The sequence below is a fragment of the Camelina sativa genome, chromosome 2, assembly GCF_030686135.1.
Source record: "Camelina sativa cultivar CO46 ecotype springtype chromosome 2, ASM3068613v1".
Classification (NCBI taxonomy): domain Eukaryota; kingdom Viridiplantae; phylum Streptophyta; class Magnoliopsida; order Brassicales; family Brassicaceae; genus Camelina; species Camelina sativa.
Genome location: NC_141881.1, coordinates 13,353,707 through 13,367,190, shown reverse-complemented (window position 1 = coordinate 13,367,190; position 13,484 = coordinate 13,353,707). Strand labels below are relative to the sequence as shown.

Below are 13,484 nucleotides of genomic sequence, written 5' to 3'. Positions count from 1 at the left end.
ATTAACCTAGTTAGAATTTCTAGCAAGTGCTAGTATTATTTCACATTAATGCCATGATTTTACGAAATTCAGTGAGAGATTCATACGTCACGGTCCAATTTGCCTGTGATCTTTTGAAGTTCAATGGGCTCATACAAAGGTCAGTCCCAACACTTTAATATATATATATATATATATATATATATATGCTAAATATTAGTAATTTACTTTTAGATAAATTGCAAATTTGTTAAAATAAATATTCTCATAGATAAAAATAAGCTTATACATGTTTCATCTCCCTTTTTTCTTAATTATTTACTAAAGTCAACCTTATAATAAATAAACAAACATTAAATCCTTGTTACACATATGATTCATTACACTAATTTTGGCTTTTACAAAATAAAATATCTGACTCTAATTTTGTATTTTTTTATTTCCAAAATATTATCTTAATTTCAATAAGAAGTTGACTCAAAACTTCTTTTGTTAATATTTAATTTCTCTATCTTCATTTTCTTTCCCAAAATGTTTGTATTAATTGTTTATCCAATAATTTTAATTTATTACTCATTTCAACAGTTAAATCTACTCATAAACTTACTATAATAATAGTAAGTACTTTTTTGACCAAAAAAAAAAAAATAGTAAGTACTTTATAGTATAAATAATAAGAATATAATAATGAAATATATATATATATGGAGTTGCTCTAAAAAGGTTCAAGGAAACAATAAAAATAAAAAAACCCAAAAAATTGGAGTTATTACAAATCGACCCCCCAACCCATGAGATTCCCGCTTCTCTCGGTCGGCTCCTTTGCTTCGCTCTTGCCTCTGTCTGAACATCGCTCACCTTCTTCTTCCAATTCGATTGCCATCTACAATATCATTTAATTTTCATTTCTCTGTAACATTTATATCGTAGTATTCTGTGAATCCGTTGCCCTCTTATTCTCTCCGGATCTGTAAGTTTCTTTATACATTTTTTTTTTTTTTTTTTTTTTTGGGATTCATTCTTATTGCTATGTTAAATTGATTTAAGAATCAGTCTCTGGTAATTTTTTTTTTTTTTGATAACTGAAAGCTAAATTAATGTTCTGAGGATTTGTGACAGTAATTGTGGTTTTTGTTTTGTCTCTTGTTTGATTGTTTCGGAATCTGTTGTTGTAGCGTCGTCGTCGATGGATATGGAGAGTTCTCCTAAACACAATGTGGAACAATCAGAGGAGATGAAATCTGCTGAGATCATTGCTAAAGAAGTGTCTCCTAAACACAATGTGGAAGAAAGTGAGGAGAAGAAAGAAGAAGAAGAAGAAGAAGAAGAAGAGGTGAAATCTGTTGATATCGAAGAGGTTTGTCGTGAACCGGTTATCGAAAATATCAAGGAGATGATGGTAGAGAAGGAGGAGGAGGAGGATGAAGAGATGGAGTCTATAGATATCCATGAAGTGGAAGGAGACAAGACAGTTTCTTCTATGGATGAGATTGAGTCTTTAGATAGTGATGATGATAGTAGTGAGAGTTCGGTTGATTCAAAACATGAAGATGATGATGGAACATCGAAAGCTCGGGAAGAAACGGTTGAGGAACAAAGCAATTCTCACCATTCATCATCATCACCAGATGCTAATTCATCATCAACTTCTTCTGCTTGGACAGAGAAAGCAGCAGCGATCAAGAACTTCGTTAGAGTGAAGAGCGAAGTTGCGGTACATACACTGATCCGCCGCCTTTCGGGGAAACTAAGTGTTGACAATGCTGCAGCTCATGGTGGTACTAGAGATGATGAGGTGAAATCAATGGAATCTCCAAAATCAGAAGGTAAGTCTATGTGGAATCCTTTAAGCTATTTGAAGATGATGCAGAACGACGACGATGAGTCGGTTGATAGAGAAGAAGAGGCGGTCTTGGAGTCTGTAGTGATGAAAGGTAGGATTATATTGTATACAAGATTAGGGTGTGAGGAGTGCAGAGAATGTAGGTTGTTTTTACATGAGAAGAGGCTAAGATATGTCGAGATTAACATCGATATCTACCCGACAAGAAAGCTTGAGCTTGAAAAGATCTGTGGAGGAGGAGATAATGATGTTCCTAAGGTATTCTTTAATCAAGAGTTAGTTGGGAGTTTTAAGGAGCTTAAGGTATTGGAGGAATCAGGAGAGCTTGAGGAGAAGATCAGACATCTTATAGAAGAAGCACCGCCTCGGGAAGCTCCTCTGCCACCTTTCTCAGGGGAAGATGATGCATCGAGTAAAGGTCCTGTAGATGAACTAGCTTTAATAGTTCTTAGGATGAAGCCTTGCATTGTTAAGGATCGGTTTTATAAAATGCGAAGGTTCAAAAACTCTTTCTTAGGCTCCGAAGCTGTGGATTTCTTATGCGAGGATCAAAGTCTAGAAAGAGAAGCGGTAAGTCATACATATATATATATATATATATATATATATATGACCAGTACTGTGATGTTTTTAAGAGTCGATGGGTTATAATCCAATCTTGTTGTATAGGCAGTTGAAGTTGCTCGAAAGCTTGCAAGCCAACTCTTCTTTCAACATGTTCTAGAGTAAGCCTTTTTTAGAACAAACACCAATGGTTCTTCTTTAGTTTGTGCATGCTTCTTATTTTGCAATTCTTTTCAACCAGGGAGAATCAGTTTGAGGATGGGAATCACTTGTATCGGTTTCTAGACGACGACCCTTTAGTTTCATCTCAATGCCACAACATCCCTAGAGGAATAATTGAGTTGAAGCCAAGGCCAATCGCGGAAATCGAGTCCAGGCTCAGACTTGTATATCGAGCAATTCTTGAAGCTTACACTTCTCCAGATGGAAAACATGTCGACTACAGAAGCATCCATGGGAGTGAAGAGTTTGCAAGGTATGGTTAATTATAATGGTCTTCTTTATTTTTATTTTTTCTGTGTGTTTATCACTGACTTGAGTTAAGTTTTATTTGATTCTTAAAGGTACCTAAGAATAATCCAGGAGCTTCATAGAGTAGAGCTTGAAGATATGCAGAGAGAAGAAAAGCTTGCATTCTTCATAAACCTTTATAACATGATGGCTATACATTCAATACTAGTATGTGGTCATCCGGCAGGCACTTTTGATCGAACAAAGATGTTTATGGACTTCAAGTATGTGATTGGTGGCAACACTTACTCACTCTCGGCTATACAAAATGGGATTCTAAGGGGTAACCAGCGACCGATTTTTAATCCTATAAAACCCTTTGGTGTAAAGGATAAACGTTCCAAGGTAAATATATGTTAGTGCTTAGTATGTTGAGTCAAGTCTCATATGGCTGATTGATATGTTTCCTGTCTTTAGGTTGCTCTGCCTTATGCAGAGCCTCTGACTCATTTTGCTCTGGTTTGTGGAACCCGGTCTGGACCACCTCTTCGATGTTTCACGCCTGGAGAGATCGATAAAGAACTCATGGAAGCAGCTCGCGATTTCTTAAGAGGAGGTGGGCTCATTGTTGATCTCAATGAGAAAGTTGCATACATCAGCCAAATCTTTAATTGGTATGGTCTCAGACATATCTTATTCTAATTACATGGTTATGTCGATTTACTAAAACACGTAAAACCCCGTCTGATTGTACAGGTATGGAGTGGATTTTGGAAAGAGCAAAGAGGAGGTACTGAAGCATGCATCAACCTTCTTGGAGCCACAACTTTCAGAAGCTTTGCTTGATTGTCTAGTTGATACTCAGTTTGAAGTTAAGTACCAACGATATGACTGGGGGCTTAACAACTAAAAAGACTTATGTATCTGCAACTTGTGGGACTCATGCCGCTTTACTTTGAGCTATATCGTTACAACAACATAATTTTATAACTTTGGTTCAATTGATGGAACATTTTTTTGTGAAAAAAAAATCTCTATATGGCTTGAGGGTTTTAGAATACAAACTCAACTTTGTTGCTGGAAATTTTCTGTGTCTAGTTTTCTCTATGGTAAGTGTCTCATGAAACTCTCTAAATAACAACATGGCATGTTACAGTTTCAGAAGAGAAATCTATAACAACAAATAGTATCCACACCATTTCTGCTACAGCACAATAGCTACCATTCAATGGCTAAAAAGGGAACAAGGTTATTAATGCTACATGTAATTAGTACTCCCTCCGTTTCAAAATATATGATGTTTAAGCAAAGCGCCCAGATTAAGAAGTTTTTACTTTTAACAAGTTCAACCAATCAGAAACAATATTGTATAATATAAAATACTAAACTAATCTAAAAGTTACATTGAAATTTGAAAACATCCTATATTATGAAACAACAAACTTCTCCAAAACATTTTATATTTTGAAACGGATGGAGTATATGCTATATCCTTAAAAATGTCATCTTGGTGGTCTTATCGTCATGCATGACATAAGCAAATTGACTAAAAGAGTTTATTCGGACCTATCGTCATGCATGACACCATCAAATAGCTGATTTGGTATTTACTTCAGTTAATATTCTGTTTTTTTTTTTTTTCCTTTTTTAACTAGTTTTGCCAGGAAAATTATTTACATAATCGGATAATTCAAAAACATCCATACTCATCAATCATCATCCGCAAAATTCTGGTTCCTTAAGAGAATCACTTTGGCCTTGATTGGAAGAGCATATAAAGAAGTTTTTATTATCCAATCAACATTTATTAGGAGAACATATAAGGGAGCATTTAGAAGCTGCAGATGCTCTCATATGCTCTCTTCCTGTATGCTCTCAATTAAAGCATTTCCCAAGCATTTGACTCTAAATATTAATATATATTAAAATAATATTAAATAATTAATTTATTTTGTAAAAATAGAAAATTATGATTTCATAAAAGATAAATTTATTTGTTATAATATAATATATATGATAAACTACTTAATGTTATTATTTGAAATAATATAATAATTTATTTAATACATTAAAATATTAATGTGGATATACTGTTTATAATATATATTATTGTTTTATTTTAGTTTAATGTGTTATATATATTTGAAAAAGTTATTGAAATTAAAAATGTAAATATAGAAATAAACTTGTATAAAAAATTATAATATATATTAATTATTTTTAATTAATGTATTACATTATAAATATATATAATTAAAATTATTAAATTACACATTTATATATATAACAATTTATAAAATTCATTAAATGTAAAATATATTTCTAATATATATATATATATATATAGCAATGAGTGATAATTAATTTTTTTTAATAAAACACATTTAAATTATATATTTTAATAAATGTCATATATTAAATATAAATATAATATCTAATACACCACTGCTATACCAATCAACTAAATGTGTTATATTAATCAGAGCATACAGCTTATGCACCTTAATGCTTATGCTGCATAATGCTAATGCTCTAGCATATGTTGTTCCAATCAAGCCCTTTGTCTCTGCATCTAATTTGTCATATCCAGATTTTTTTTTTTTTAAAAACATTTATATTTATAATGGGCCTCATCCCAAAACGGGCTTAAGGCTTGTAAATACAAACTGCTACAGTTACAAAACGGAAAACAAATTCCGGTGAACGGAAACAGATTACAAGGTTGAAGCCAGGCGGTTAAGCGGAGGCAGAGAGTCAGATCTACTAGTTCCGGCGAATACAAGGCCCACAACTTTGCGACTACGTCGCCGAATAGGTTCTTTGACCGGAGTATTCGGATTCGGTCTCCGAACCGTCACCAACGACAAGCCTGACCCGCCACAAGCCTTCCGGAGTAGAACAACTCTGCGACACTCCGCCACCCAATGAATGTCGAATCCCCTACCTAGCAAAACGACATACTCAGATCCAAGCCCTTGCTCTCCGAAGCCGTGAAACGAAAGTTTTCCGGAAGTAAAGCAAACTTCAGATCTGGTTTGGTGGAAACAAAAACATGGTAGCTAGAGAGAGGAGGAGGCTCGACAACCTCTCAATCGCCAGAAATCTGTGTCAGCCTTCTAAGATCCTGAAAAGGATCTGCCGTTAACCACCAAACAACCATCAGAAAAACCCACCAATCCACAAGCGTCTTCCGCCGCCGTCGCAGCCTCCATCCATACGGTTGAGCCGTGAAAGACTCCTCTGCATCTCCAGCGGCATCTTCAAACCAAGAGGAACCAGATCGGAGCCTTTTGTCCGCCGGGAAGGGGCCACAACCGCAACGCTTGCCAGAAAAACCACACCGCTCCGATGTCAGAGAAGAGAGCTTACCTCACTCCTGTAGCGGTTTGAATTTCAGACCAAACTATGAAGATCTGGACCAAAAAGCAAAAAAAGAAGAGAAGAAAAAGCTAGATCTGAGAAAAATTTGAAGAGAGAGAAGAGAGAAAATGCTACGGGAACGATTGTCCTTTCTTTTAAAATTTACATTTTAAAATTAAACAATTTGTCATATCCAGATATTTTGTCATAGTCATATTCTAATGCATCTGATTTGGCTTCTATGCTCACCTACTTAATCGGTCTCATAAACTAATTCTTTTAAAAGCACATCTATTTATTACACAAATCAACACTCAACAATTATATTTAATTTCTCTTTTACTCTTATATGAATGGTTTACACTGTTTCCTTAGGTATGATCAGTGTAATATGTCACTTTTAGATTAACCTAATCAACATATTAGTAGCGTTACAAAATAAATCTGGGTCAAAATTGTTATTTAATGAATAGTTTTCCTTGTTAAGTTGACATTGGATGGAAAGACGCTCCTATTAAAGTGGACCTGTCAGTAGTGTTTTTGTCAGTGATAGGGATTGTTTTGGTCGATTGTATGGTAGAGAATCAATCCCTTGGCTCCCAAGCAAGTATACTTTTACTTTTCCAATTTTCTACGTTTTCTATGATATTTCCACGAAATGAAGAAAAACCCAAATGAGGAAACAAGAAAACAAAAGAAAGAAAAATCAAATTTGGCCGCCCATGGCAAAATTCCATGTATCTACCTTTCCTACCAACCAACCCTATAAATACATCACCAAACTCTCTCTTATCCTTTAAACCCAATTCTCATATAATTTTCAACCAATCTTGATTTTAAAAGTTTCGGGTAGATTCTTAGATAAATTATATTTGGGAAGATGTACGGTGTCGGTGGATCGAGTACAGCAAGTTTCGCAGAGGCTTACGCGATGAGGAAGATTTATAAGGAAAAGATGAAGATGAAGCTTGCAGAGACAAAAGTAAAGGAAGAGAATAAGGACAACGTTGAAGAGAAGAAGAGTAAAATCTTGAAAACAAAGAATTCGAAGAAGACCCTCCAGACTAGTCCAAGGGTTTCCTCTGCAGATGTTTAAACATCTTTGTGCCTGTGGCTATATATTTATTTAATTTTTTTTTTAACTTTGTTTATGATGATGGGTTCCTAAACTTCAATTTGTTCTTTTATGTATTATATTTTTTCACCACAGTTGGTTGTTTATCTAATGACCGATCCATATATACCACTAACTCATACAATTCATACATTTAGATTTTTAGAGTATGAACACATACAGTACTATGAAGACTTTTTTTTTTAACAACATCTCATGTCTTCTTATTTTATAATTAAAATATCAACTACTTTATTTAGTTTCTTTCTAGTTAAGATGATAAAATTTGAAAATAACAATTTACATATAAATTACCCAATATATATGTTTGTAAGAAAAAGAATATATAATATTTACTTGTTCACACTTTAGTAATATGTGGTGTCATGTGTGTCCTAAGTTGAATTCCCATCACTTATATATCAAAAGATAACATTCTCTAATAAGAGCTGACGTGTCGTCGTTAGAGAGCTCGAGTCACTAATTTTTATTGTGCCTTCTATTTTTTAAAATATTATATTTACATACCACTTTGTTTTTCACAAAAGCCAATAACACCCAAAATTGTAACCATTAATTACATTTTCATAAAATCTTTAACGATATGATGTGATAATATAAAATTGATATTATAATAGTTTATACGGTTAAATCTTAATTTTTTTACACCTATTCAAATAAAACTAAAAATTATACACTACACAACCAAATTTTAGATTCCAAATAAGATGTTTATCTATAAAGTATAATAGATTTTGTAAATAAAATTAGAGAAAATAGCATATACACCCACTTTTCCCAATTTTAATAACAAATACACTTACTTTTTGCTACTCCTATACTTTCACCATGTAAAATTACATGTTAGCCCCTCTAACTCTGATACAAATTCCAGCATTTTTGTCTCACTAAAGACAACATCACGACTCACTACTATTTTCTCTAAAATATTCAGATCCCTACGAGAGGTTGCAGAGAAAACAGAGTGGTACAAAGCAATGCATCCGCAGAGGAGAGTGAGACATGGAAGTTAGTTGAGCTACATGATATTTTTGAGTATTTAAAATATTATATTACAAATATTATGCTCATATTTTTAAATTTATGGCTGATTGGATTAGCCAGCCAGTCTGGGTACTTGACCTCCACAATAGATCCTGCACCGAGTAGTTTTTCCACCTTGTCGTTCACTGCCTTTGACCTTTCTCGACCTCGCCTAATTCCATTATTCACGGCGGTGGCACAAACAATGAAGAAGAAAGTCCCCCCCCCCCCTCTCTCTCTCTATACCTTAATCTAGCTCAACCAGAGACCTTTAGAGGCTTGGTAGTGGTGTGGAGTTGACGTGTGGGTGATAATGGTTAGCTTGTTGAAGTTCAATCACACAACTATGTTGAACATGACTGCGTCGTTGAACTGGGAGAGAATATAGTCATACACAAAAAATTGTTGTTCATAGTACACCAGGCATGAAGCTTTTTACATCTAAGGAATCATAAGCGAATGCGGTTTGGTTGTTAAAAGACTTGACATAAATCGTTGTAAAACAAACAAAATCAAGAGTTATCATACACAAATGTCAAAATTTAAGAAGAAGTAGAAGCTTGCGGCGGCGGCAGCTTTAGAGTAGAAAAAAAAAATAGGTCACAGAATTTTATGTTATGATACCAAGAACTATAATGTATTGCTTTATGTATTTCAATGATAGAACCAAAGTATTTATACATGTGTGTGATTCATAAAAGAGATATGGATGAATCATATTAAATATAGGGATATGAATATCTTATATAATGTGATACAAAATAATGCATCCGTAGAGAAGAGTGAGACATGGAAGTTAGTTGAGCTTCATGATGGTAAACACTCAATTGGTGTGAAGTGGGAGATGAAAGTGGTCCGAGTTGTGGCTAGGGTTAAGCCATTGACGGATCTGTCGTCAACAAGTTCAATATTGGTCCAGAAGCCGGTGGGTGAAGATTCCAAGAGTGTTAAGATTTCAGTCGAAGATCAATTCGATGGGTAATTTCTCTTAAAAGGTGAGCTTCTTAAAGAGGTTTATGTTTGAATTGATTTTTGTTAAATTATTAGTGAGTACGAGATCACTAATTAATTATTATATTAAAAATAAAAAGTCTTTTATTAACTGTCATTGCATAGCATACTCTGATTGGGAATTGATATCTTTGAAGTTTAAAAAGATGCTTTGAGTGAGGTGGTGATAAAATTATTCGTGGCAAAACAACTAATATAGTATTTTCTACATGTTTTGTGCATATTATGCACTAATAATGTGAGAGAAGCTAAAACATATTAGTCTAAGTCGTAAGAAATTAACAAAACTACACTATACAAAAAAAATTATACTATATGACTATCAACAAAGTGATGTAATTTCTAGCACTCAACATCAATGCCCTAATTACTTATTGACATTTCTTATTCATTACGGCTAATGTAAAATATAGAGATTTAATGTTTCTTGAGAGATAAAATAGTGATTTAATGAATATTTGAATTTATTAAGAAATTTAATTTGATAACTGCTATTTTTAATTATGTTTTCATTAAATCGTATATATATTTTCTTCTAACATAGTTGTTATTCATGTGTAGAGATGGTCTCACATAATTTCGTAAATGATGTTTTAAAGATCTTAATCTTAATTTATGTATATATTTGTGGTTTCGTAATATTTAAAATTTTATATCTATAAGGGAGTACATTTTTACATTTTTCAGTAATGACTATGTTGGATCTTTATTTTAATTTAGTTCTGTTGTTATATTTTTAGATTATTTATTTTAATTTTTATTTTGCATGTATCTTCAAATTATCTATGCTCATATATCATCATGCTTATAAGTTTTATAATTTATTAATTATGTCAAGTTAACTGTCTTTTAATTTCTCAACTTTTATTGGTCTGTCATAACTCATTGCAATCGTTTTTTTTTATCTTAATTAGTTTTTCATATAAATATGTCATTAATTATTGTTATGTGATATATTTTTCAAATTTCTTTTAGTATAGTTAAAGAAACTATATCAAACTGAAAGTAAAGAATCGTAAAATTGGCTTAACATAGCGTCATGTTATAAGTGGTGGATAAACAACATATTTTATCAATAAAACATATTTATAATGGTAAAACATATGTGAAGTGATCTTAGTGCAGTGGCAGGAGGTAAGTCCATTTGTAGAAGGCACCATCACATCCGGGATCGAGTCCCGGCTCCTATGTATGTAGAAATTTGGCTAATGGGCCGGCCAGTTGTGGCCCAAATGGTTGACAAAAAAAAAATGGTAAAACATATGATAAATTATACATAGATGTAAATAAGATGATGGTTTAACTGGTAGTTTGCATCTAAAACATTTTATAAAATAATTTGTAGAATCATATTTTAGGTGAGATTGTGAATTCACGTTTTTTTTTTTTTTTTATTTAGCAATTATAACAATACTAACTAGGGAGGTACCCGCGCCTAAAGCGCGGTATTAAGATTTTAATAATAATTGTTTTGTTACTTTATGATATGTTATTTTTCTAAACTAATTTTTTAAAACTTTATAATATTTTATTGGATTATAAATACATTTTTGTATTTGCATATATAGTAAAAGACTTATTTAACTAAAGAAATAATTTTCAAAATGTGAATTACTAATTGAGTCTTTTAAATAAACTTGTAAACTGTAGTAAACAGCTATTGAGATTCAATAAGTAATACCAAATTTTGTAAGAGCGTAAGCAATTTCCAAAAGTTCGATATTAGAATGTATTATCTAAATTACAAAATAAAGTTTAGAGTAACGGAAAGTTGGATTTGAGTAGCGGTTAATACAAAAACTAAAATATAGAGTCCTTCAAATAGAAGAAAAAGAGACAGCCAACATCCCATTCTTTACATTTGAGTTACTGAGCTTTAACCTTGTTGGTTCATCCCAGCAAATTCAGTCCTGCAAATATATAAATTGTTTTAAGAAATTTGACTTTAACATCATACAGAACTTGATTTCATAAAAATAATTACATCTTACATAGCCTGATGATGCTCCAGTCCTTCGTACTCTGGTTTTATGAAGATCTTCGAAGAGTTTAAGGTATTTTCAAGACATGGTGAATCTATAGGACATTTAGAATTTTAGGTAATTTTATTGATTACCTTATGATAATTAAAACTTACGTTACATACCTTCATATTCTCCAACCCTCATAAACCGCATTACACAGAATACAGGTTCGGATTTGTATATGAGATGGCACCCGCTTGATTGCCATATGGTCCTGAATTCAGTAGCGTAGTTGTCTTTGAGACGACACTTCACAGTGTCACACCTACATGTTTATCAACTCAATTAAAATGTTGACAGAAACTAATTTGAATTGTAACAATCATAAAGGGAAATTAAATATCTAGTACCTGCCATTAAACAATGTGAGAACAACTTCATTAATATCAATGATACTCTCAGGCCGTCTTCTATCTTCAACATCCATTATACACACACAAACATCTAATTTGGGAAAATAGAGAATATAGGTTTTCAAAGTGTTGCTAATCTATTTGTTAAAGTGTTATTATTCCTTTTTTATGTGAAGAACCAATACACAAAGTTTCATAAATCCTAAAATTAAGAATCTACTTTTCAAACACAAAGATACCAATTAACTATATAGACGGATTGTTTCAAACTAATATAATCAATTTAAGAAATACTTACCGAAAGTTATGGAATGATATATTCTTCCATGTTTTATGTCATCCAAATCCTCGAACCTAAAGTAATTCTTAGGACTCAATGATTCGAGCAGCGTCATTGTGGTTTGACCCGTAAATTTAATCTGATAGGGGTGATGAGTATTCCTATCCTCCAGGGTTGGATAGATCACTTTGAAATTTCTAATATTGTACCACTCACCATCGTATATATATTTCGGGAGGTTAGCGAGTGTATCGTTCAAATAAGGAGCTTCAATAGTGTCACCCTTCACAGTTTAACAAAAAATTTGTAAGAAGTCTTTTATAAAACAACTGTTAGAACTCAAAATTTAAGTAAATATCATTCAGATAATGACTCTAACCTTTTGATCCACAAGCAGCAGAACTCGTTTTTTGAAGAACTCTGTGACCGTCCAAGAGTGTAAGACCTTGACATTGATACACCAATTAGTTCTTTCTCGAACTAGATCAGCAATATAATCGAATTTCATGATTCCCTCAAATTAGGTTTTGCTTGATTCTTCAATGTTAACGAAAACAAAAAGGGGATTTTTGATTTGTAAGAATACAAAGAGTCACGACTAAACGTTGCGTCTCAATCTTTTTAGTTTCTCGCTTTAGTCTGATTATTTTAAATTATAATATTATATAAATAAACACAGTTTTAATATAAGGTTCATCACATTTTTTATGTAGAAAATATAATTTATGTTAACGTGTTTAAGATGTTTATACGTACTTAATTTTCAAAAATTAATACTTGGATATTAATATGTTTTACCGTACTCATTTTTAAAAACTTAACACTTGTATATTGATATTTTAAAAGGTAATATCATTAAGGTGAAAAAAACTGAGAATCAGATGACAATATTATGGAATGTAACGTTATAGTAGATATTAGATGCTTAAAAGAAAATCATATATTTTCAAAGACTTCTTTGAAAACTATATTAAGGGTTTTGTTCTGACATTTACCTTCCTCATCTGTAATCAAAATCTTCAATCCTTTTCTGCTTGTAACTCTGGAAAATGCAACGTATAGTTGTCCATGTGTAAATACGGGCTTGGGTAGATACAATCCAACATGTTCCAACGTCTGTCCTTGGCTTTTGTTTATAGTGATCGCAAATGCAAGAGCAACGGGAAACTGACGACGCCTCATACGAAAGGGAAACTTTGCATCCGGTGGCGACACAAACATCCTAGGGATAAGAACTTTGTCGTTGACGTTTCTTTTACCTGTTACAATCCTTGCTTCAATAACATGATTCGCCATTTGTGTGACAATCAATCTCGTACCATTGCATAAACCTCCCTTAGGATCAATATTCCTAAGCAACATGATAGGTGCTCCTTTTTTTAGCGTCAGAACATGGTTAGGTAATCCAGAAACGTGAATACTGTTTAAGAATTCCTGAGTGTAGATCATATCCTCGTATGCA

At 32.6% G+C, this 13,484-nt stretch overlaps 3 protein-coding genes across 3 annotated transcripts; 2 read left to right on the top strand and 1 right to left on the bottom strand.

The window, feature by feature from the left end:
- Window positions 1-706: 706 nt before the first annotated feature.
- Window positions 707-3,920, top strand: LOC104749393 (uncharacterized). The gene is made up of 7 exons (XM_087477011.1): window positions 707-949; window positions 1,155-2,392; window positions 2,492-2,547; window positions 2,628-2,861; window positions 2,950-3,241; window positions 3,314-3,510; window positions 3,593-3,920. Exons 2-7 carry the CDS (start codon window positions 1,166-1,168, stop codon window positions 3,744-3,746), a joined length of 2,160 nt encoding a protein of 719 aa, XP_087333137.1. The 5' UTR covers window positions 707-949; window positions 1,155-1,165; the 3' UTR covers window positions 3,747-3,920.
- A 2,983-nt stretch (window positions 3,921-6,903) lies between these two features.
- On the top strand, window positions 6,904-7,459 carry LOC109127235 (uncharacterized). The gene has a single exon (XM_019231775.2). It carries the CDS (start codon window positions 7,077-7,079, stop codon window positions 7,290-7,292), a length of 216 nt encoding a protein of 71 aa, XP_019087320.1. The 5' UTR covers window positions 6,904-7,076; the 3' UTR covers window positions 7,293-7,459.
- Window positions 7,460-12,958: 5,499 nt separating this feature from the next.
- LOC147948549 (uncharacterized) lies at window positions 12,959-13,471 on the bottom strand. Its single transcript, XM_087478736.1, has one exon. It carries the CDS (start codon window positions 13,469-13,471, stop codon window positions 12,959-12,961), a length of 513 nt encoding a protein of 170 aa, XP_087334862.1.
- Window positions 13,472-13,484: the final 13 nt, after the last annotated feature.